The sequence below is a fragment of the Lepeophtheirus salmonis genome, chromosome 4 (genome assembly GCF_016086655.4).
Source record: "Lepeophtheirus salmonis chromosome 4, UVic_Lsal_1.4, whole genome shotgun sequence".
NCBI classification, from domain to species: Eukaryota; Metazoa; Arthropoda; class Copepoda; order Siphonostomatoida; family Caligidae; genus Lepeophtheirus; species Lepeophtheirus salmonis.
In genome coordinates this window covers 3,324,424-3,348,824 of record NC_052134.2, presented here as the reverse complement: position 1 = coordinate 3,348,824, position 24,401 = coordinate 3,324,424, and the positions used below count along the sequence as shown (strand labels likewise).

At 31.2% G+C, this 24,401-nt stretch overlaps 2 protein-coding genes and 1 long non-coding RNA gene across 5 annotated transcripts; 2 read left to right on the top strand and 1 right to left on the bottom strand.

Annotated features, from left to right (window-relative positions):
* The first annotated feature begins 265 nt into the window (after positions 1-265).
* LOC121116386 (target of EGR1 protein 1) lies at positions 266-2,500 on the top strand. Of its 2 annotated transcripts, XR_011779580.1 has the most exons (5): positions 266-517; positions 594-876; positions 941-1,242; positions 1,306-1,972; positions 2,359-2,500. XR_011779580.1 is itself a non-coding variant. In XM_040710640.2 (4 exons), the coding sequence occupies exons 1-4, from the start codon at positions 407-409 to the stop codon at positions 1,747-1,749; spliced, it is 1,140 nt and encodes a 379-aa protein (XP_040566574.1). In that variant the 5' UTR covers positions 266-406; the 3' UTR covers positions 1,750-2,500. The 2 variants fall into 2 exon arrangements, 1 of the variants encoding a protein (XP_040566574.1); XM_040710640.2 differs by having other exon boundaries at positions 1,306-2,500.
* An 849-nt stretch (positions 2,501-3,349) lies between these two features.
* LOC139904735 (uncharacterized) lies at positions 3,350-7,324 on the top strand. The gene is made up of 2 exons (XR_011779581.1): positions 3,350-4,591; positions 6,518-7,324. It is a non-coding gene; the product is annotated as an uncharacterized lncRNA (long non-coding RNA).
* Positions 7,325-10,353: 3,029 nt separating this feature from the next.
* Positions 10,354-22,492, bottom strand: Atg1 (serine/threonine-protein kinase unc-51-like protein Atg1). 2 transcript variants are annotated; one of them, XM_040710638.2, is made up of 11 exons: positions 22,053-22,492; positions 15,429-15,521; positions 15,310-15,360; positions 14,979-15,011; positions 14,253-14,289; positions 14,130-14,180; positions 13,595-13,794; positions 12,234-13,512; positions 11,710-12,168; positions 11,451-11,653; positions 10,354-11,382 (listed from the first exon to the last, which is right to left on the bottom strand). In XM_040710638.2, the coding sequence occupies exons 1-11, from the start codon at positions 22,161-22,163 to the stop codon at positions 11,224-11,226; spliced, it is 2,676 nt and encodes an 891-aa protein (XP_040566572.1). In that variant the 5' UTR covers positions 22,164-22,492; the 3' UTR covers positions 10,354-11,223. The 2 variants fall into 2 exon arrangements, with proteins under 2 accessions (XP_040566572.1, XP_040566573.1); XM_040710639.2 differs by lacking the exon at positions 22,053-22,492 and adding an exon at positions 16,595-17,141.
* Between the last annotated feature and the right edge of the window lie 1,909 nt (positions 22,493-24,401).

The window sequence follows — 24,401 nt, the reverse complement described above, 5'->3', positions numbered from 1 at the left end:
AATTATTTTTTGAAATGGATAGGATCTAGGGATAGCTATTAAAGTTTTAATTTAATTTATTAATATAAGACCATTCTTTTGCTGTCCCATCAAGCACAATAAAAAAGTGTTCCATATTCATTCCATTGTTCTGTAAGAGCAAATTGAACTGCAAATTTATACCATCACTATTTTCTTTTTCTTTCTTGATTCAAAACAAAGATCGTTTTATTCTCTCTCTCTGTCTTTATGCTCTTGCCTTCTTGTTTCTCTGTCTTTCTGTTGTTGTTTTTTCTCTCTCTCCTCGGAAGTAAACAAATATATCCTAATCATTATAATTACTAATTTTGATTTAAATTATTTTAAATCACTACTTACTTAGTTACATAAACAAGTAGGCTACTTGTTCTACTGATAAATATCAATTATGGGATTAACTCGGGTTCCCGTCACGGATGTCACCAAGAAAAATATTAATGAATTCCTTCCAACGATAATTATGGCCATTCGCAAGGGTTCCTTTCTGGGCATGGACTGTGTAATTTTATTTTTTTTCATTTACTCATTGTCAATCATTATTGATTAATTATTTCATATCTTATTTTCGGTTCCAGGAACTGTCGGGTCTGGGCAATAGGAAAAAACTCAACGACCCGCTTATGGAGCAACGCTATAGCTATGCTTCTACAGTTGTAAAAACGCGATCCCTCCTGGCTTTGGGTCTCAGTGTCTTTCGAAAATTGGAGGGGGATATTGATAACTACGCGGTGTCCACGTTCAATCTGACTACACTATGTACACAAGACTATATTGTGGAGCCTGAGTCCCTCAAGTTCTTAGTGGAGCATCATTTTGACTTTAACAAACAGTATTCTCTTGGCATTCCTTATACACATGGTACTAATTGACTCTAAAGACGTTCACTATATTATTAGATCTACATTTCATCTCTTAAAAACAGGTGATGATCCATCCGATGCGTCAAAGGAAGTCCTTCGGTTCCTTTTTGAGGAGATCGTACGATCAAAAATCCCAATTGTTTTACACAATGGTTTTTTAGATCTAATGTTCCTCTATCAAAGTCTTTACGCAAGGCTTCCAGTGGATTTTCAATCTTTTATCGCGGATATTAACGAAATGTTTCCCGGTGGAATCTACGATACAAAGTATATTTCCGAATATGTTCTACGTGTTCCATCAACGTACCTCTCATTTTTGTTTGCGAAATGTGCTTTAGACAATAGTCGAAATTGTTATTTAGAGGTGATTTGTGAAAATTTTGTCTCTCCACCAGAAAATAATTATATTTTGTTTTTGTTTTTTTAGAAATTAGAACTTAAAGACTATCCTTGCCAGGATGATATTTCTGTGGACCTCACGGGTGTTGCTATGGACAAGTCAATTTGTAGCTCATATTCAAATCATGGACACTGTCCTAATAAAAGCACTTGTAAAGACTCTCATGATGTTGTAGCCATTGTACGATCCCGATATTCACAGCATCGTCAACCAGACGAAGCTGTTCAGTCAAAAAAAAGGAAATTAGACGATGATAAATCCAGTATTGGACATCGAGCTGGCTTTGATGCATTTATGACCGCGTACACTTTAGTTTCAAATCTAAGTCGCCTAAAGATGGACAATGTTGTGAATAGGATATACCTTGTAGCTAAGGAATATCCACTTTTAGTACAAAAAAGCTCTTTTGCAAAAAATTCTCAGTCCCATTATTTTAAAAGGCAAAAAATTTTAAAAAGGGATGAGTCCTAAGTACAAAGTTTTTATAAACATTTTACTCTTATAATCTTCCAAGGATGTTCTCAAAAAAAAAAATATTAATAAATTTCCTTGAATTATATACATACGTTCCGTTCAATCATGAAATATTACTTAACTACTTAAAATAGGTAAAGTATTATATTATATTAATACTTACACTATTTAAAAAAATAACAATTTTTATATTGGGGAAGAACAAGGTAGGTTTAGCAAGGTAGAGTTTGATCCCCTAATTCCAATTGGGAGACTTAATTTTCTCTATCACTCTTTAATTCTTCAGAAAAAAGTAATAAAGTTTAAGTATTTTTAAGATTCAAAACTTTTTTAAGCGCTTATTGCTCAAGATAGGAATGAAAGATATGGATATTTTATAGAGCGTTAATTTAGTCTTGTTTTGTCTCGTCTTTATTTTTTCAAACAAAAAAAAGTAATTAAAAGAAATAAAACAAATTGCTTAGTTTCATCTAGTAATCATCAAACAAATTAGTTAACTCTAAGAAATTAAATAAGTTTACCAGTATTAATTTCATATTTCACTAGCGAGTAGATATACAATTTCGTTTTGTCAGAAATGACGACTTTAACATTGTTTTTAATTAGGGCATCAAATTTAATTAATTTAAACTTATTTCGATCCTGTATCATTATTGCTGTTAAACAGTGCAGTTAATATTATTTATAATAATTAATTAAAGTTATTATCTATTTAACGCTTCAATAAATAAACGTTGTTTGCATTTTATTGTGACATTTTTAATCACTCTGAGTACAACATAAAAAATAAAAAAAACTTTATTGTGGATAAAGCTGGGACACTTCATAAAAATATGTACCTATTGGTTACAATAAGCTATTGAAATCATTCCTTGTTCAATCTAACAAATGTTCCATCTTTAATTTTTGACATTATACATATATTTGATGTAACCAAAATATTATTGTACATATTAAAATAAATTAATAATTAGAATACGATTGTTATTAACAGAGGTGGAAAATCACAAGTTCAAGCACCCAAATATTTTAATAGAGTCCCCAAGTTTCTTTCGAGCTCATTTGAAGTCTATAATTATTTGTTTGTTAATTTATGTTTATTTATGATTTTTTGAGTCCAGTATATATTAATTATAATTAAACAAAAGTGAACTATCACAAACGAATATTAATTGTTTTGTAACATTGTTAATATTTTGCTACTTTCTGACTTAGATGGAGGTTTTTTCACCTATTAAAGGTACACTGAAGAGTAGAACTTCACATCCAGGGAAAAAATTGAAATAATAGAGAGATAATTTGTTAAAAAATTGTCTCGAGGCCACTTATACTCAAACCTTACCTTCCAACCAAGGAAAGTCTTAGGTCACTGCGATTGCAGTGGACCCCGCACTTCTATTAGACCACACGCTTGATTAAAACAAAAAAATTGATGATTTTTTTCCAAAAAAGATCATAGAGAAAAACGAGAGAATTTTCCATTAAATTCAAATTTCCAAAAAGTAAAGAAATAAAAGAGCTGAGAACATTTATCCTTTCTCTAGACCCTGCGAACCCCGTCTGACCTCAGTTGTTAATTATTATCCCTACACAGATTGGGATTTGGGCCCTTGCAATCCGTTTTTTTATAGGAAACCGCAATATCTAAGGCCACCCTGCTTCCAAGTCAAGTCTTCTAAATATGAACTCGAGTGCAAGTCTCCACCTCTGATTATAATTACTCATATTAGCTTTGGATAATTTACTTAAGTTTTCAAGAAGCAAACATTGAAAAGGATAGTATTTTTCACATTACGTAACTTTAAAATCAAACTTATATATGTTACGCAACCGTCATGAAATGAATCATTGATTTTTTTTTTTTTTCAAATTATATGCTGTCTGATTTAAAGTATTTGGAAAGCCTTCATTTTTGCTATTACCTTTGTGCAATTTTCTTTGGCTAAACTAATTTATGTTAGTTTAAAAAGATATATTTATTTCCTGTTCAATTCCCCATTGCTATTATTTAGTGCAATTTTAATCAGTTTTTTACGTTAATGGATTCATTAATTTTTAAAGTAGTTTGCCCAACTATATAATGGATTCATATAATCAAGGGGAAATATAGATTTGTAATATAAATCATTAATTACTACTATTAAAAAATGTAGAAGTGTGCTTTTCTTTGTGTTAAGGTATACATTTAATAATAGACAAAGGTAATTACTATTTGCGTATTTACGGTGTTATCCATCCATGTGTTTCAACACACAACAAATATTTTGATCTAAGATATTTCAATTATGTTACTATGTTTAAAAAAGTAATCCAAATCTAGCTTAGATGTTGCATGCAAAAATGACAAAGAGGGGTGAAACAACTAAAAAATCATTTAGCATCAAGCAGAACGATGTCTTTGTCTCGCTTATTCTAAGTCTGGGTGAATCATCAGGAATTTACATTATATGATAATTAAAACCCCTATGCGTAACTTACTACAGGGATGACTGATGACATTTAATACTCAATAATTGAATTACAAGCTATGTAAAAATTATGATGTTTTATTTATTTCAAACGGAGATACTACATATATTTCTGCAAAAAAAAAAAAATACTTTTCAAGCCTTTCTAATAGGGAGACGAGCGCGTATTCTTTTGGCTATCTTCGTTACATTTATACAAAAAAGTTCATAAATAGTCTGAATAGTGTATCACACATGAATATGAATTTATCTACCTTTTTTTCACTGTTTTTTCCTGGGATTAGCAATTGCTTGGACACTAGTTTCAGGGACCATTACCAATGAGGACAAAAAGAGCTTGGTAGAAGACTGCGTCATCAAGACTCAAAAAGGTAACATTATGATTAGTATGATTTTACTTTAAAATATATTCAAGATTTTGATCTATCGAGCATGAGGTAAATTCAATTATTTTAAAAATACCCCATGGAGTATTATTTTACACTACCAGGTTTTTATATAACATAGTAAATCATGCAATCTTTGTAATACTGAATCAAAAACAGATGCTGTTTTGCTAAAAAAATCAAATTATTATATATTTTACGTAATGCCCCTGTGTAAAGCATTTACAAAATATAATAAGTCATACATTTTTATATCTCCGTAAAACTTGCCATAAATCTTCAGTAATAAACAAAGAATAACTATCGGGCCAATTATCGTTATTATTTACGTCCCATCTCTATTATGCAAATTTTGAGAGTTAGAGTTATTTTTCTACAATGTTCTGATAGTGATAAGCAATGTTGTAGAACGCATAATTAGCTGTCGATTGTTAAGAAAAACATTGACCTAATCGTCAACATGAGCACACGGTACGATAAAATGATTGAGATGAAAAAGTTCCCATCAGTTGTGTCCAGGGCTCTAAAAAAGGGAGGAGGAAAGTCTCTGCGGCGTATTCTACAGCCTTTGTTGACAGAACAGTAGAAAAAAGTCCGTAATGTGCCTGCAAAAAAGATCGTGAACCACCTCAAGGAAACCTGTGGACTCATAGTGATCTTTTCTGATGAGAAGACCTTTACTGTTGAACCTGTCATCAACAGGCAGAATGATCGAGTAGTGACATTGGGGGATGTAGCAGAGGAGCTCCGATATATCTCCACCACCAAACATCCTGCTTCAGTGATGATGTTAGGCCTAGTTGCATCAAACGGGAAGGCAATTAATCCCGTGTAGTTTCCTTTAGTATACATGCTGATAAGTACGTCAAAATTCTGGTCAACGAAGTTATCCTCTTAGATCAAATTCATCATCGGCAATTCTCCCTGGGTGTTCCAAAAAGATGGAGTACAACTCCATACCTCAAAAGAAACCTAAGAGGGGCTCTTCTGGGCAAATGACTTCTAGCTGCCGCAGACTCTCAGACGTCAACCCCCTAGACTCTTCCATCTAGGCACACGTGGAGTCCAAGGCCTGTAGGAGACGCTACAACAACACCCCGCGCTGAAGATCACCGTCAACTAGGCCTAGGCCTCCATGAGCGCCAAGTACATCCAGAGGGTCTGCAGCAGCTTCCACCACCGCTTGGAGCTCACCATCAAGTCTGAGGGCGGATACATTAAATCAAACATGTTCTTTGGATTTCAATTAATAATTAATAGTTAACGAACTTGTTTCCTATTTCACCCAGGATCTTTCCATGGACTTCAATACTTTGTGTGTTAAAATAGGTAAATAATAACGGTTGTCCCAGTATATTTGTAGAATAGATAAATATACTAACAAAATATAAAATGTTATAATGAAATAATCGATACAAAAAATAAGAAAAAGAGCTCTATCATTACTTGATGGACCGATGTGAAATGATAAAAAGAAATAAATGCATAAATTAACCCTAAGGGGTGTATTGACCTGTATTAAAATAGTGGTAAATTTACATATAATATTAAATTTTGACGAAGTGCAATGAACATTTTAATGTGCTAATTATTATATAGTTAGCGTAGAGACGAGTATTAAGATTGCGTACTTCAATCTAATTTTGGACTATTGGGCTAATTAAATATTCTTTGTTGTCGAGAACCAAAGAAATTACATGCGGATGTAATTAAAGAATGTACTATAATATCTTGTATGATCTTTGTTCATTGTCAGAGTAGATACTCTAAATATTATTAATTACAATCTTCCCTTATTTTCGACTATATAAATAAAATCTTTCAATTACGGCAATATAAGAAACAATAATACCGAAGGCTGATCATAATATTTCATCACTTTAAATCAAATTATAATATATTTATTTTTAGATTTTAGCTACGTCAAATGGCACAAGAACATCACTAAGAAAGTTATCGACGAATGTGTCGCACAACTCAACGTCATATTAATACATCACACCGATTTGGATGGAGCTATATTCCTAAGTCTCAACAAAACAGATTTACGACCCATCATAGGAGACGAAATTGAGGAAACTATGACTCCAAACAAGGCAGCGTGGATTTTTGGAAGTAGTGTTTTCATTGTTTTTGGATTCCTGGGAATTACGTATATCATGAAGGTATGCTGTGCCTCTACAGAGGAAATTAATTTGGATGATTTGGATCCAGAAGCTTTTGAAGCCCTTAAAAAAGAGTCTGAAAATCGTAAGAAGAAAGGACATCACTGATATTATAAGACCAATAATCATCGAATGTGCCTTTGATGGTCATGTAAGTTATACATATGTATGTGGGTGGATTAAAGCATTTTCTTTAAATTGTGTCCTTCTCATATATGGTTGGATATAAAGTATATGTCTGATTCTTTATTTGGAAGTTCTAAGTGGTTTGACCTCATATGTATAATTATTCAACGTCTCTCTTTCCATAAATAATTGTATCAATGTATATTTAAGTATATGTTGTATTTATGACAGAGTTATAATTATTATTTATCACTATCATAATGCCGTTTTTGTATAACTAATTATCAGAAATAATTTATATATAAATTTTTATTAAAATAATATTAATATGTCATTGTATAATCTCAATTGTGAATTCTTAATAATAAGGATATAAAATACGATTAAGTACAACAAATGTAGAATATATCCCTGCTAATATACTATACGTATTGAAAATTTTCACTGACGTTATAAATTCCATCATAATTGAAGGAGACACCATGGTGGGGGCATCAAAATTGATATTTTTACGACATAAAATAGACAATTTTCCTATAAAACTCCATCAAATGGCTTTATGATTAAAAAAAAGACTTAACACTTGCATTAAATAATACTTGATACTAATGATAAACAGTGATATTTGTATATAATCAAAGTAATATGTACTTAAAATCCCTAAAAATTTATATGTTCAGATTTGTACAATTATTTTTTTTGGCAATCAATTAGGATCGAGATATCGAGGATAATTAGAGAAAAATACCTTATTCTTTCGATTGTAATAGTTAATTTGTATATATAAAACGAAAATAGGATTGCATAGCGATGTAATAAGATATTATTAATACATTTTAGTGTCTTATATAATCAAACAAGGCAATGAAATGTTTGTAGACAGTAAGATTTATGTCATTAAAACGATGTACCATTTTGACATCCAATAATTCACTATTTCCCTTAATATGAACGAAAGAAGGGTCTTTATTTTTATAAAGTTTGGTTGTTTTATGTTTAGGTCCTCAAAATAGAGGAGATCAAAATTGTGACGTCGCGTGCAAACGCTTAATTAGCTACCAAATTGTTCTAAGGGTCGTATAATTATATTAACTAAAAGTAATTATTTTTAAAGAAACAAATCGTTATTTTTGCTACTTGAGACAATGTATTGATTGAAGAAAAATATCTATATAATGAAAGAAGTCGACCTTGTATTCTAAAAAAAGTTACTATACAATTTTGCTATTAAAAATACACTAGAAAAAGGGTTACCCGGCGTTGCTTGGGCCAAGAAGGGAGCAGGAAATCATATTGACAATGGTCAAAATAATTGAAAAATTATTCAGAAAATACTTCTATGTACTACATATATTTATAATTGTATTATGAATGTTTCGTTGTTGACGAGAAAGATCCTCATAATTTTAATTCTCTTACTATGATAATAACGATAGAGCAGGAAATTTACTATATTTTATAATACATATTCTAAATACACTACATCTAACCGCTTAAGTATCCACAAAATCTCATCAAAGCAACCCCCCCTCTCCAAATACTCTTATTAATAGCTCTTATAACCTTAATACTTTTATTATGAATTAAAAAAATATATATTCTATTGTAAACGTCAAATAACATATTAGCAAAAATGCATCAAACAAATTGTCTAGATGAGAAGTCCATTTTTTTATTTTTGTCAGAAAATTGCCAAATCGAAATTTGCGAAAAAAATTAATTAAAAGAAAATTATTTGCATTATTTTATTATTATTAAGGTCCACAAACACTTATATTATAATTTAAAATATGTAAGTAGAAGAATTCCGTTATATATAATATAAATCCCTTCCGAAGAACCTACATAAATTAAGCAATTAATAAAACATGATTATATGTAGTAAAACAAATAGAAATAGAATAGCACGAGTAAAACGTGCATAAATAATAAAACATTAAAAAAAAATTGAAAGTTGACGTTAGATGAAAAAAAAAAGAGACAAAAATAGAAAAAAATATTCAGAAAATGACAGATATTTCAGTTAAAGATCAATTGTTATTTGTCAAAAAACAAAAAACGAAATTGCAATTTTCACCGATTTCTTATTTTGCCCAAAACTTTTTTGTTTTTTAATAAATTTAGAAAACGTGGTAATTCGTGGTAAAGGACACACACAAACTCTATTGTATAATATTATAATTTATATTAAATATATGAAAGACTAGCTAAGGATTACCCGGCGTTGCTCGGGCTAAGAAGGGAGAGGGAAATCGCATTGAATATGATCAAATTAATTGAGAAAATTAAAGAAATAGTCGGAAAATACTTCTATATACTAATAATTATTATATGAATGTTTCGTTGGTGAAAAAGATCCTGATAATTCTAATATTATGTAACCTACAAAGTCTCAAGATGATAATTTTTTATTTATTTACTTCGAAAAATTCTCAAATTGAAATTTGCAAAGAAAAATGCAAAAAACTATTTTGCTCTAATTTTGCAAAAATAATAGTAAATAGTATTTATTGGAATTGTACAAGAAACACAAACCTACCAATATGTTTTTCGTACTTGCAAAAAGAAAAAAGTTAAGAAGAAGTTGTTGAAAAAATAGCCCTATTTGAGACCTTGCGTCGTCATTTTTTTGTGCAAAAAGCATCGTTTTGTGGCGTTTTTCCTTAAATAAAAATATACCTAATATTTTACGTAATTATAAATACACATGTCACATCAAGTCTTTCATTTTATTCAATTAGAATTGTAGTGTTTCGAAGGGTATGTATGACTTGACATTAACCAATTCAGCATATATATTTTATCACGTACCAATAAATGTAACTTTTTAATCATCTTTGATTGATTTGATTAATATGAGCTATGTTACTCCTTATCATTATGAATGATGAATAGGTTATAATGGTCTCAAGGATGGTGTCGTTTTTCATCCTTTTTGAGCCTTAAAATTGGAATAAGTCGAGTTCAGAAGATGATACAGAACCCCTAAAAATATTTAAAATCATAAAATACCTTTTTACATCAATTTTATTCATTATACTTCATTTTGGCGATTCTCTTAATGATGAAAAATGTCTCTGAACGATAATAGTCTCGAATGACTATAATCTCAAATATTTCTGAAACCTGACGACCCAGAGAAAAACTGAGATCAGATTTGGTTTTAACGATCAAAGATAAATTATATTCTTGGCTTAATTTGATGTTCTCCTGTTACAGATTAAGATTATTAACAAAATATATTCTGCTAAAAGACAAACGTGGAGGATTTAGTCCTAGACGAAAATAAACTTATAATCCATAATACGATTGAGTACAACAATTATCCGAAAATACAAAAATTGTGTATTTTTGGCTCCCATCAGAATGCTTCCCCCTTTCCCCATATATAAATAGTAGTTACAGAAAAGAACTAAGAGATTGATTCCCTCGGAAATGAAGAACACGCAATAATAATTTATCAGCATGAATGAAACATTTATTTACTATAATAATCTAAGCAAAAATATATAAATGAAAATGAACTTAATAAGGATAGTACTTTTCATGACTTGGAATAAAATAAATTTTTGAAAGAGCTTGAATACAGAGAAAATGTACATTAAATCTAAACGTAATATGACTTCCTAGAGATAAATATTTATATAGATATTACTACAAAGAGTACAAGATAATGCACTATAGGATCAAATTATTCTCATCATTAGAGAGGGGGTGATATAATTACTAAATTATAAAGGGGAGGGCAACCATATTATGTGTCTAATAAAATCATCAACAATAAAGAAGAAAAATAAACAGAATGTATTACGAAATGTAAGCAGCGCGAAAAGTTTCTATAATTGCTTGTTCTTGCTGTAAGAGTTTTTTTTTTTAAATAAATATATTAAGTAAGTATAGGTTGTAACTAATAATCATATATGAATATAAAGCAAATAAAGAAAAGAATATTTTATGTATGTAGTAATAATGATTGATTTTTTTTTCTTTTTGCAAGTTGCATGGAGACTAGAATATACAGTTACGAATTTGGGGATGTAATACTCCATCTTTTAATATTATAATTATGCCTCAAAAAAGGAAAAATAAATATTTTCCCTTCGAAACTAATACTATAAAACAATAGTTACAATTATATGCTAACAGGCACACATTCAGATATTAGATGTATAAATTATATACAAAGTATGATTTTTTTCCAATAAAAAAGAATAAGTTAAAATTAACTCAATCCTCCTTGTAATATATACATACATATACATCAATAATGGGGATAAATCACGGCTTAAATCCAACAAAAGAACCTCTCTCATGACGTCATGTCATTTATATTGAAGTCGTGTATGCTTGTATAAATCCTTGCTCTTCCAGGATATGAAGTCTTTTTTCAACAGCATCTTTATAACGATTTAAGCAAAATTTTTCCTCATCCGATTGTGTTTGAAATTGAAGTGCATGCAATAAAACATGTGCTCCTTGATAACGCTATAAAAATAAAATAAAATAATTATAGGATTTCTAAAAAAGGAAATATGCTTAGTGGGGGAAAGTACCTGAAAGCACTCTTCAGGATTCCCAAAAAGCTCATCCAACGCTGCAGCTTGACATTGCTCAATTGCATGTGAATACAAAAGCCTATCTGCGGTGATTTCAGTCGTTTGAGAATCCAGCCCACATTCCGAGAGTAAATTTTCTGAATTTAGCATCCTCGTCATTGATAGGCAGTGACGAAATCTTTCGTTTAATGTAGCCAAAACTGTAAGAAAGTCATACATTAGATTAAAAAGCTATTTGTCTATCATAGCATCTTACTGTTTTTAACAGATGTTGATGGTTTTAACTTCTTGGATGTTAATTCTGACTTGGAGAAATCCAAAGTTATGGAAATGTGTTGAAGGCATCTCATGTAGAGTAACAATTGCTGGAGTCTTCTATGATGTGGTAAATTGGAGTCTAACCAAGCTTTGTTGTAATTATTGTTACTATTATTATTGTTATTGGTTTCAGAGTAGTTTCGAGTGACTACGGACTCAGTGAGTGCGGAAAGAGGGGCAGCCTTCCCTCTAGCAACATCAATGATTGTGTCAGTAAGAACAGAGATAAAACGGAGCTTGTTTAGAATCTCTGTGTGCTCAGGAGATAAGAGTGTATCTTCAGATAAATCAGGGGGTGGAAGTACTGGATATCCATCTGGGAAAAAATCTCCAGGAGAATTATTTTCTTTATTACAAGAATTAAAGGAGGAGCGTCGTGTAAGATTCATGAGTGAACCTAGAAGATATAACATTATTAGTGACGAGTTAGATATATATACGTATCCACACATTTCAACTTACTTGATCTATGGAAAGAAGGATAGAGATTTCCATTTCCATAATTTAAGACCACATTTCGGCCGATAATATCTGAGGAGCGGCGGCGAACAGAGGTGTCGTTACTTCCAATGACAGCTACAGCTGTCGCTATGTTTTCTTGAACTCTTGGAGCATTATCAACTGTCAAGTTTTCCTGATTAATGGAAGCTACTGGAGAGCCTAGTATGGGTGGGAGTCCAGAAATATTTCCACTCGGAGATTTTCTAATAGGAGAGGAAGTAGGTGTTGTCCAGGGGTGCTGTTGAGGTGGTGTGCATGTTCCAGGTCCACCTGTGCTAGAACTTGAACTAGTTCTCCGACGATGTCCCAAAGGTGGCGTACCCATAGTAAACTGAACTGTTGGAGGAGACATTTGTCGAATATCTGCAACGCTTCCTGTAGACACTTTCCTTGTTCTTTTTTCTTGTGTTGGACATGTTTCCTTAGAAGTGTTCTTATTAGGCTCAGACACGACTCCATCTTCAGGAAGAGGCCCTAAATTTGACCCTCCTGAGGCAGATGACAATGAGTCTCCACTTTTTGTCCGAGATCGCACTATGCACTGTTGGATGTGTTGATAAGCTGCCTTTTGACTAGGCACAGGGATTGGCTCTGTTAGAGGAGAGGAAGCAGCTCGAGCAAGATTCTTTTTGGGTTTACTACTAACAGTTGGAGCTCTGTTTCTACTATGTTGATCGGCAGAATCCATTGCTAAATTTGCAGGGACTATAACAAAGTCATCAACGGAAGGAGACTTACTGCCTTCATCTTCAACAGAGTCTTTTCGCTTTTTATTGTTAACTCGACACACATTATGCTCACTATCCAAGAGGGTAGCAGCATCAAACGCAGAATTTTGTTGCTGTGGAGGAGAAGTAATTTCTGCATTTATGGGAGAGGGAGGAAGCATGGATCCACCCGAGTCTTCCTCTAATTCCAATGAAGGAATACTCATGGATGACGTTTTTCTCTTGATATTGTTTTGAGGACGAATGAATCGATGATGGAAAAAAGTATCAAAATCCATTCTGTCAGCGGAATCTCTTTTGAGCAGACCTAATAAAAGATCTGCCAGCTGTGGTGAAGTTCCTTCGGGGATTTTAGGAGCTAATCGTGCATTCTTCTCATAATAATACTTGAGCGCTTGAGGAGTTTGGCGTTGAAAAGGTGCCCTACCCGTTAAACACTGAAAGACTATAGTTCCTATACTCCACAAGTCTGCTTTAGAATCATATTTGCATGACATAATAACTTCAGGGGCCTAGAAAAAAAAAACAAGGAAATGAGAACATTGTATTCCAGGCATACTATTTACAAATCATTATTAAATTAGTATAACATACCATATACATAGGAGAACCGCAGAGAGTGCCTGCCATGACTCCATCATCTAGAAATCGAGCAAAACCGAAATCTGCAATTTTCAATCTTATATCTTGAGGAGAGGGGGTTTTGGATTTTCCATCATTACTTAATAGTATATTTTGTGGCTTAAGATCCCTATGAACTATGTTTTTGCTCACCATTGCCTGCATTGCACCAGCTGAAACAAAGAAATATAATAATTATACATGATTACTTTAGTAATTAAGTTCTCTTCGTCAACAAAAACGTCCCTCTCAATAAAATGAAATAATACAAAGCTATTCCTGACAACGTTTAATATAATAGAACAAGAGATAATCGTTCTTTTTATTAGTATTCAGTTTTATGGTATTCATTCTTATAAAGAAAAAGGTTCAACTATTTTTGTCGTATTGTGTGTAAATATAGGACTTTGTAAATTATATATATATATATATTAAATCCATAAAAATTACTTCAAAACATTGATAAGACTAAATTATTTAATACTCATGATGATAATGGAATACGTACCTATTTGTATCAAAAATAATATGATTGTACTTTCACTCAGTGTTCCTTTTTCTATAAGTATAATAATAAAAGACAGTTAATATTATTACGTATATATATATATTATAATCATGAGCCACTAACCTAAAAGATAATCAGCTAAGTCACCTCCATTACAATACTAGAGAGAGAAAGAGAAAGGATGTTAATTATAATTAATAATAAGAGTAAATAAATCATAAAATAAATATTCTACGCAGTCCATAGCATGATTGTCCCTTCACCCCACGAAAAACAAAACAAAAAAACTTAAGTATTTTAATAATAACGGCATGGCTACTATAGAAATATTAATAACAATAAGGGCCATTTAAATCATTATATGTATATTTCTTTCCAACTCTTATGTTGTGATCGTTTTAAGGCATGGTATACAGTTACAGAGGTTCTTTTTAATTTAAGAGTACAATATATCCTCATCTACGTAATAATAGTAGGAACTTTCAACAACTCATTTGACCTTGAGTCAGTAGTAGAAGTGTTATTAAAGAAACTTTAATCCAAAAAGTGGGGGTGGGGGATTTGCAAAGGAACTCCTTCCTTTTTATTCTGATGCTCAATTTTATGTAACATACATACGTACAAGAAGAAAGAGGAGTTGAGTTCAACAACCGAAACTTCATAATTATATAAGTTAGGCACTCATAGTGATTTGCGAATTAAAGTGACTTTTACCTCTTTTTTTTTTTTTTTTTTTTTTTTTTTTTTGTTGCTATGAGAGTTTCTTTCTTTTCTATTTATTTTTTTTTTTTAATTGCCAGGGACTTGAATGAACAATAATTATGAATAACAAAGAAGTTTTTTCCTCACCTCCATGACCAGATAGATGTGATTTGGAGTTTCCTACAAAAATGACATTGAAACAGATATTATTAATAAAAAAGTGTCAAAATGGTTATATACATAATTAATAAAATATTCTCTTATCGAAAACATTGTTTGTAAGTACGTAAAAAAATAGTTTTACGCAGAAGAGTAGACAAAGATCCTTGCACAAACAAAAGACTGCTTTCTTTAATATGAATACTACAGCGTTTCTACTCTTATTTGCGAAAAAAAAGGACAAACAAACAATACGCAAATAGAATGTTATGCATTTTTGTTGTTTACAAATTATGACAAAATGATTAATATTCCTTACCTTATAGTCAATTAAAGCAACTACGTTTTCATGATTAAGTTCCGTGAGTTTCTAAATATATAAGAGAGAAGAGCAAATAAGTCTCGAATCTTTTGCATATTGAGTAATTAAATACATACCTTTAATATCACAATTTCTGTACCAAGAAGATTTCGAGATTTGGCTAGGTTCTTCTTGGTAATGGCTTTGATGGCCACGGTTTGACTTGGATTCTGGGGGAAAAAAATAATGAAGAAAACACTCATTAAAAAATTATATATAAACAGAGACATTAAACTATTACAATTGTGATTTTGCTTTATTAAATGACAATAGCCTTTGTTTGCAAATAATCTCATCCTCAAAGTAATAAACAGTCTTTTTTAAAACCTTATTTTCAAGGCGTGTATTCGATATTAAGTGATCATATTATAATATATCTTGTACATAAATAAGAAAAATAATTTGAATTGAAGAATGTAAAGTCTACATTGGAGGAGAGGATAAGGCATAAGATGAATATTTCATAGATGTTAGATATATTAATGGTGCAAAGTTTTGACATTTTTTGAAGAAAATTATTGATTGATAATTTGAATAGACTAAAATGAAATCAATAGCATCAACCTATGACTGATTTTCGTAATTTAAAAAAAAAAACACATAATAATGAAAACGTAGAAATTATAACAAGTTACAACTTGTACTCTGCATTTAGATCGGCAAATTGCTGTTATGTTTATGTACATAATATCATCTGGGAATATAAAGGATTTGTACAAAAATATCTCCCACACGCTCTCTATATAGAAATTCATTGCCTGAGTAATGAAAGAGAGTTTTATTATTAGAGATCAGCGATGCGAGTCTTGCTAGACTCTATGGCGACTCTTTAAAAAACAAAACAAAAAACCGTGAAAAGAAAATTCGCGAGGTTTTTTTGTTTTTTGTAAAGGGATCCTTTATGACCTACAAAAGTTACATTTATATGTATCCAGGTAAAAACGTATGAACTTAATTTAATCTTATTTATACATACATACAAATAGTAATAAACGTCTGTATGCCAAACAGTTCTCTCTAAAAGGTTTACATGATGGAGAAACGGATTGCTACTAAACGTTGCTTCAAATAACAGCAATGACGCAATAGTTGCAAAAAAAAAAAAAAAATGTTATATAAGTTTTACATATATGTAAAACCTCAGAGAGAAACATTTGAGCAATGGGAGAATACATAAATAAAGACGTTGAGAGTTAAAGGATGAGGAAGCTCCTCTTTAACACACTCTGTTTGTTGTATTTACTTTTTTTAATTTGGCTTTATATACGATGGAAAAGGCACCATGCCCAATCACTTCCTGCGAACTGCTCACTATGTCCACCATTGTCTCTCAGCTGTATAATATCACAGATAAATAAATCACAAATATATCAGAATTGCGAAAAAAACTAGACGGGCATGTCTTCTAAATTCTTCTTTTTGGTAATATGTACTAATTTTTTAATAGTATATTCAATTAAATTATATTATGAGTACTCCGCCCAGTTGGAGCGTATAAATATAACTAAATCATGGAATACAATTTTTGAACAAAATGAACAAAAATAAAAAAACTTTCGCGCAGGCTTTGTCAAAAGAAAAAAAGAGAGCGCTCCTCTCTTGCGTGCCCACTTCCTTCTCCATCTTAGTAGTAGTAGTTGTAGTAGTACTTTATTATTTCTTCCTTTTTACTGGTGCTAGTGTAAAAAGAAAGGAAAGGACTTTGTCATTTCCAACTATGATGAAAGCTATTCCGCCTATAAACTAGGTTTATTATATGAAATGTTTTTATGATAAATGCAACCTCTACTAAATATGACTTGAATTATGCTTCTACGAGGTCTATTCTATTTTAGTGGCCTCTGCTATTAAAAAATAAATAACGAAAAAATATAAGAGGGAGCATCCTGCACCACCCTGAAATCAAATGAGTTTTTATTAAACGCGGAAATTGGCGATTTTATAAGTGTAATATTTTAATTCTCCTACATAATTATAAATATAAAAACCATATAGTAACAGTGTGCTTTTTGATAAAAAGAACGGATTACAAAGTGTGTAAAAAGCATACTAGCTGGACCTAGACTGCCTATGTACGCGTATGTTGCAATATACATACGTATATAGGTGCTATGTTTATATGTGTAGTATCATAAGTAGTAACAAGTCCTGCGCCGTCTCAGACTACATGGCGACTTACAATGCAATAATGATACTAAAAATCACGAAGAAAGAAGGAGACAAACAAAAAGACTAGGTTCTACTCTGGTTCTCAGCCTCTTAGCTCAAACTGTTGTCTGTTTAATACGCTTTGGCAAAGACTCAAAAGGAGAGGGATGATTGGATTTCTGACAAGCATTCGACACAAATATACATATATAATCATATACAATTATTATTGACAATCTTCAAATATATCTACACAAATCTGTCGCAAATTAAAACACTTCATTTAATCCATTTCCTTCCTTTTATGTCTTTTAACAACAAGTTTGCAACTCTTCTTGTTAGCAACAAGATCAATCTACGTATACAAAACAAAGAAAAACACAGATGTACAATTACTTATTATACATTAATCAGCAAATACATCATATTTTGTTGATGAAGCAAAAATTAGTATATTCATTTAATGTGATCTGATTGTGAAAGTTGACCCAATGAGATTTACATAAATGCATACATATAGCCTGGTGACTGCCGCGCGTCAATATAAAAACAATCTTGAACAAAAATTAATAAAATACGATTTTTTTTCCTCATATTGTTCTTCACATATTCGTTAATAGTTTTGGGGTTCTGTCTGGAAATCCTAGACCGATCAGAGAGCCGTATAATTTTTGTAAGATGGAATTAATTCGGTATGTACCGGTATAGTAGTAAACTTCGGTCTATATACATACAATTTGTACCACAAATAATGAAATGACTGTTTTTTTAAAAGAAAAGAAAGAAAATTTGTTATGTGTCTCATTTTTTTACTAGGTAGGAGATGACATCGGTCCACGAATCTAGACTCAACACTAATATTCAGGTCCATAATGGATTTTATATTTAAACTTCTGGTATAAGTTGAGATAACCAAAGATGTTGTTCACTATACATAGTCTAGAAGACCATTTCATCTTATTTATAAGACTGTATTTGACGGCCTTTCCAATGGAATCATCAATCATTTTCTTTTATTATGACTGGAAATTTTTGCGACCTTTTAATAGTACAAAGGAATCCGAAAATTGATTTATCAGAATGATTAAAGATTATTGATTAATTAGTTAAATCAGGGGCTTCACAAGGTTTTAAAGGCTAAGAAGATGTATTGTGGTTTTTTTTCTCAATTGAAGTACTCTAAGGAAGAGTTTTATCAAACTTAATTCAATACGGAGCCTCCTTTGGCTCTGAAACTTTCCTGGGGAACCCCAGATTCAAATAATTTTTTAAGTTTATCAAATAACAAGCAGAAAATGTTTTTCACAGAATCCCTGAGAGTTATTCAGGGAACCCTTGGACTCAGTGATCTAGGAAAATAAAATTATCCCAAAAAATAAATATCGTATATTTTCAAGTCTTGCAGAACGATAATCGAATAATTTGGAATCCTCGGTTGTTGTTATTGCGGGGCTCTTTTTTATTGTCAAGGGTACGCTTTTTTTATTTGAAAATATATTTTGAAAGATTATTTTTTTTTCAAATGACCTTTTTTAAAACATTAAATTCCATATCTTATATGCAGATTAAATAGAATAATATTATAAAGATCAATTTTCTAAAGGACTATGTACAAAGTACGAGAGCAGGGTGAGGGTGAAATTGCGTACTTTATAAGCAAAGAGGGTTAAAGAAATTGGTTCTAAATGCAAAAAAGAGGGGGAAGGGCTGTATGTTGAGTCGGTTCTTTTTTAGGACCGAGACCACGGTGCAGTCCAGTCTTACTTGTCGGTCCTTAAGTAGGTAACATCGACGCCCCATGAAGTCATTGAGAGTGTTTTTCCTTTTTCTAATTATTTGGTTACATAATACGTCGGTATTACACTTAACTACAGTGAAAAATTGAATATTTTTTGCAAGATATGTGCAAAGCTCTTAATGTATATCTCATATATATATATATATATGATAGGCTTAATAAACCACCGCACTTTTACAAAACATTCTAAAGACCGGTACTAGGACTAGACTGGAGTGAACAGAGTAAATAAGGACCGACCCAGTACTTTAGAGGTGTGTGTGCACAAATACGAAAAACTTACGTACATACATTGTACATGGCCCCTTATTTTATTGACATCTCTATGCCCTAGAGTTCAATAGGAATAATTTTATAGCGTGATTAAGATACTGGTAATAGAGGCTGATTGTTGTGAATAAATCAATCTTTTTTGTTTTTTGTGTTGATGGATTTGATATTTGGATTTAAAATACCTACCCAAAAAGAGAATAAATCAATATATCTTCCTTTCTCCATAGTTCATTTTTAACAACAATTGAATACGAAGGAATCAGTACGCTCAAGGAACCTAAATGAAAAATCATATATGTAGGATGATCTAACATAATAATTTAGCATTATATAACCCCTACAAGTAAAAGAGGTAGAAGCATTTTATTTATTTGCATAAATAACTTTGCAAAAATGAGCTTATTGCAAAATATCTGTTAAGAGTAGGTGGTGATGATAAATCCTTGTATATGTGTAGTAACATCATATTGGGAGGCAGAGAGAGAGAGGCAGATAAGTAGGGCTCTCTTCTCTCCCTACCCCTTACAACTAATGATAATGATATATCATAATCACCCGTGCAAGACTCTCTTTTCTTCTACATAATTTAATGATGAAATTTAATAGCTACATACATACGAAGGTAAATCTATCAAAGTCATCCTTAATATCCCTATATAAATAATATATGAGAGTGTATTATGTACATGGAACAGTTTCACCTTCAAGGATAATCTACACACTTTTATTATTTTAGGAAAATAACGTTTTAGAATTAAATATTATATATGTATGTGTAACATATCACTAGTTATTTCAATACATGGCGAGAAAATGAAGAAGTGAAATACACAAAGAGAAAACATTAAAGAAGAGGAACGTTTCTTAAATACATGCAGATCAAAGTATACCTGTACAAAGAATACACATACTGATTTGTTGCTATGTTCGTACATTTGGCGCAATCAATAGAAAATCCTCCTCTGATACAACCTACTACTTGTCCAAGCACAATATTGTAGAGAAAGCAATAAAGGGAAAGGAGATATGGTGCAAAAAGAAATGATGTAAAATAATAACAAAGAACCCCTTTTCAAATCCGCACAGCAACATTATTATTTGATACTTTAATTGTACAGTAAGTCTTTGTCCTCATGGGTAGGAGTTTTCGGGAGGGTTTGGCCCCCCGATCATCAAGATAATGTAAAAATACATATGTTTGCCATATAAATCAAAGTAATTTGCCCCCCCCCCTCATATACATTTAAACTCCGCCTATATTTGACATACGTGTTTAATTCGTTCTTAGACTGCTCATTTATCAAATCAATTAAGCGACTTTCGCTTCCCGTCGACAACTATGGATACATTAACGAAAATTTTTGGTCAGAATCCACTTCGTATCTCCAAAAACTCATATATTCAAACTACTTTTATGTTGTTGTATGAATAGGATGTATTATAATTAGATAATTAATTCCTATGTAGAAAAACAACACATAAATTCATCATTCTAGTTAATATTTTGTAATCATGTCTTTATTGCTTGAGTGAGTTTTAAGAAGGACACACTCATGACTCGTGTGTTTTACATTAGACAGACGGTAAAATAATGGTGAGAAAGTGTAGTCATGGATGTCAAAGATTCCATAAGAAATTATGTAGATTAATATTAAACTAAATAGAAAAAGTATTTAAAAAAACAAAACAATAATCATAACGACATGCAGGAAAGCCAAGCTTCAATAATTCTTTCCCTTTGAACTCTAACAAAACTATCAAAGATCTTGTATCAATACGAAAAATATATGTATATATATATCATAATCCATCAATATCTATCTAGATAGCTTCAAACAACAATAAACAGTATCATGTTGGTGTCTAGCTTGCTTTTAATACTTTATATTTATGCCAATATTAGTAATATGCTCTCTACTTTGTATATATTTATACATATTATATTCAAAGAGGCACTGCAGTACTATTAGAATTGGGATCATTCATGTGAATTCAACGGCTTATTATTCGTATATCTCTTGCCTCAGTCTTTCTTTCTAAGATAATTTTATTTAATGTTTCATGGATTTCTTGTTAGTTCTAGTAGGCATCAAGTGACGTCAAGAGAGTGAAAGAAAGAAAACTGTAAAAGAAAACAAAGAGAGAGAGAGAGAGAAAAAAAAATCAGCTCCTAGGCAATAGTTAGTTAGTTACCTAACAACCTAATAATTATCCATTAATAGAAAATAGTAACTAATATATAACAAAATAGAACTGTACTCTTAATGCACTACGAGTTCTCACTTCTGTCAAAAAAGTAACAAAAAAATCCAATGACGTCATAGTAAAAGGAAGAAAGAAAAAGGAGGGCAGATGTCTAAGGCCGGCGTGGGCTGAGCTCATGAAGAGGAGAACATATCAGAATATTGTATGTACCTAGCTGAATATTATTATTATTGTACAGAAAAAGAAAAACAAAAAAATAGAATATATATCGATTTACTTTTTTAACTCTTCCTTTATATACAACAGCGAATGCCCCATGTCCAATAAGATCCTTGGAGTTGTACTCGTAGTTCCCAATGGATCCTATTTTGCTGTTATGACTATACATTTTGTTTTATTTGGAATGTTGATTGAGGGGTTTTCATAGACACATTTGATTTATTTCTAAATTAAAGTAGTCAAAACACACGCAGTAGATATTCAAATATTTTTTTTTTAATGTAAAAATCCTATTCCGCACAAAAACAAACGATATTTACTATTTATATAAATTTCTGATATAATAACAGATTTATTTGTTGAATTTGATCCAGAAATGAAATAGTATTAGGAAAAAAAGATCTCGAAGTAGAACCACAGAACAATTTTAGAATTGACTGACTTTTTTACTATATTTTTTTATGAAGTAGTGAGTGGTGGGCGAGCTCTTCTGCAAGTAGTTGGAGTAGGAGATACGCGCACTCCTTTTCTTCTTCTCTTCTTTCTTCACTCAACTCCAAATCCAGGAAGAAAAACCTTTTTATTTCTTCTCTCTTTCTCCCTCTGTTTCTCTCTCTGTCTAAGAGACATCTATGTACAGGCCGCTCTGCTTAGTTTTAGCCCCTTTCTCTATTGTATAAATAATATATATGTATTTTACTTTATAATACCCATTTATAATGTAACTTAACATTTAAATCATTATAATATTAATATCAAGCTATACGTTGAGGGATATCTATTATTATTTGAAATTAAAAAAAGGATTAATATGATTAAAAAATTAATATGGAATTGAAAGAAGTAGAAAACTCCTCCTCTTTCGATGTTAATCTTGGGCAACAGCAAGAGTTCCATGCAAAACGGAAGAAGATAAAACTCTTCAAGGATTTTAAAATAGAAGCTAGACGTCCTTCCTTCCTGAATAACGATAATACTTTTTTATTATATCCTTTGTACTGTTTCTTGGATAGTATTTCATTTTCTTCAAGATTTATAAAACAAGTATCCGTATATAACTTCAAGGATTAGATTCAAAGGTACATATATTATCACGTTAGACACACTTTGTGAATTTGTCGTTTGGTTTGAAAAGAGTAGCTTATGTAGTACCTACATAAAGTGGTTCATTTGAATGGGACAATGTAACAATTATAATAATTCAATGATCATATACATATATATTAATGCGTCTGTGTGGCATTTATATAATCCTGTACATAACGGTAAACTCTCCAATATTCCTGCACATGTGATAAAAACATTCTTACGCAATGTTTGTCTGTACTATTGTTTTCTCAATTCTCATGCGATATTATGTCCTACTTGAATGATGCGTATTCATATCTGAAGAGAAACAGAAAATAAGAACAAAATGGTTTAACATTCTTTCCAATCACAAATTTTGTAACATGAAGTATTCAATTCATGTTGTATTCATTACTTTATTAAGGAAATACTATTCATAAAAAAATTAATTATATCTCAGTACCTGACCGTTATTTGTCCTGGAATTATTGATGAAACCCGAAAACAATCCTCTGGAATTACTCCTATTCATATTAGTATTGAATTTTGTTTTAAGGTTCTTTTCAGTTTGATCTCTAGGTCTTTTGATGTCTAGACCTATTTAGACAGGGCAATACTATACTGACACAAAAAATAACATAATTATGTATTTTTAACGTTTTGTGCTATCTTGACCTCTCAAAATTTAATGAACTCTTACTGTGACCATATATAATCTTCGTACCAAGCTAGATCAAAATCTATCAGTAACTTTTGCAGTAATCCTAGTGACCAACAGACACACGCAGACATAAACATAACTTCGTTTGTGGAGGTAAAAATACTAGGTGACATTTTTTTGGGTTTTGATCGAAATTGTTTGACTTGTGAGTCCTACGATTAGAGAGGTTTCTTTTGAAATATTACCTCTCATTTCATTGATGTAAAATTTATGGGTTCAGAGAATATGTAGATGCTCTACATATCTCTTTTATGAAATAATTAGCAGTAAAACTATTTGAAAACTCAATTCACCTCGATTTTTCAGAGCATTACAATTTGGGTCCTCAATCGAAGAATCAATGTTACCAAGTGGTCGTTAATATATTCATTTACATATTTATTTTGCATATATAATATAAATAACTTGAGGGTTCGGAAGCAAAACGTGGACTGTTAATAAATGCTAATTATGGAATTAAAAAAGGGGTTTTGTGATTTTTTCCTGCATATTACGAATTTCCTGTCCTTTCTGAATGAGTAAACAATTATGAACATTTCTCAAATCTTCCATCACGAGTGAGTAAGAAGCAAAAAGGCAGAGGATCTCAGACCTTCTTGATGCCAAAATTGAGGTGGC

What these genes read in the sequence shown, in the direction of transcription:
- LOC121116386 (XM_040710640.2), top strand. Translation starts at nt 407, where the DNA reads ATGGGATTAACTCGGGTTCCCGTCACGGATGTCACCAAGAAAAATATT. An exon ending in CCTTTCTGGGCATGGACTGT is followed by an intron (nt 518 to 593) that starts GTAATTTTATTT and finishes TTTCGGTTCCAG; the next exon opens with GAACTGTCGGGTCTGGGCAA. An exon ending in TGGCATTCCTTATACACATG is followed by an intron (nt 877 to 940) that starts GTACTAATTGAC and finishes TCTTAAAAACAG; the next exon opens with GTGATGATCCATCCGATGCG.
- Atg1 (XM_040710638.2), bottom strand. Translation starts at nt 22,163, where the DNA reads ATGTATAGTCATAACAGCAAAATAGGATCCATTGGGAACTACGAGTAC. An exon ending in GCGGTTCTCCTATGTATATG is followed by an intron (nt 13,513 to 13,594) that starts GTATGTTATACT and finishes TTTTTTTTCTAG; the next exon opens with GCCCCTGAAGTTATTATGTC. An exon ending in ATCAACATCTGTTAAAAACA is followed by an intron (nt 11,654 to 11,709) that starts GTAAGATGCTAT and finishes ACTTTCTTACAG; the next exon opens with TTTTGGCTACATTAAACGAA.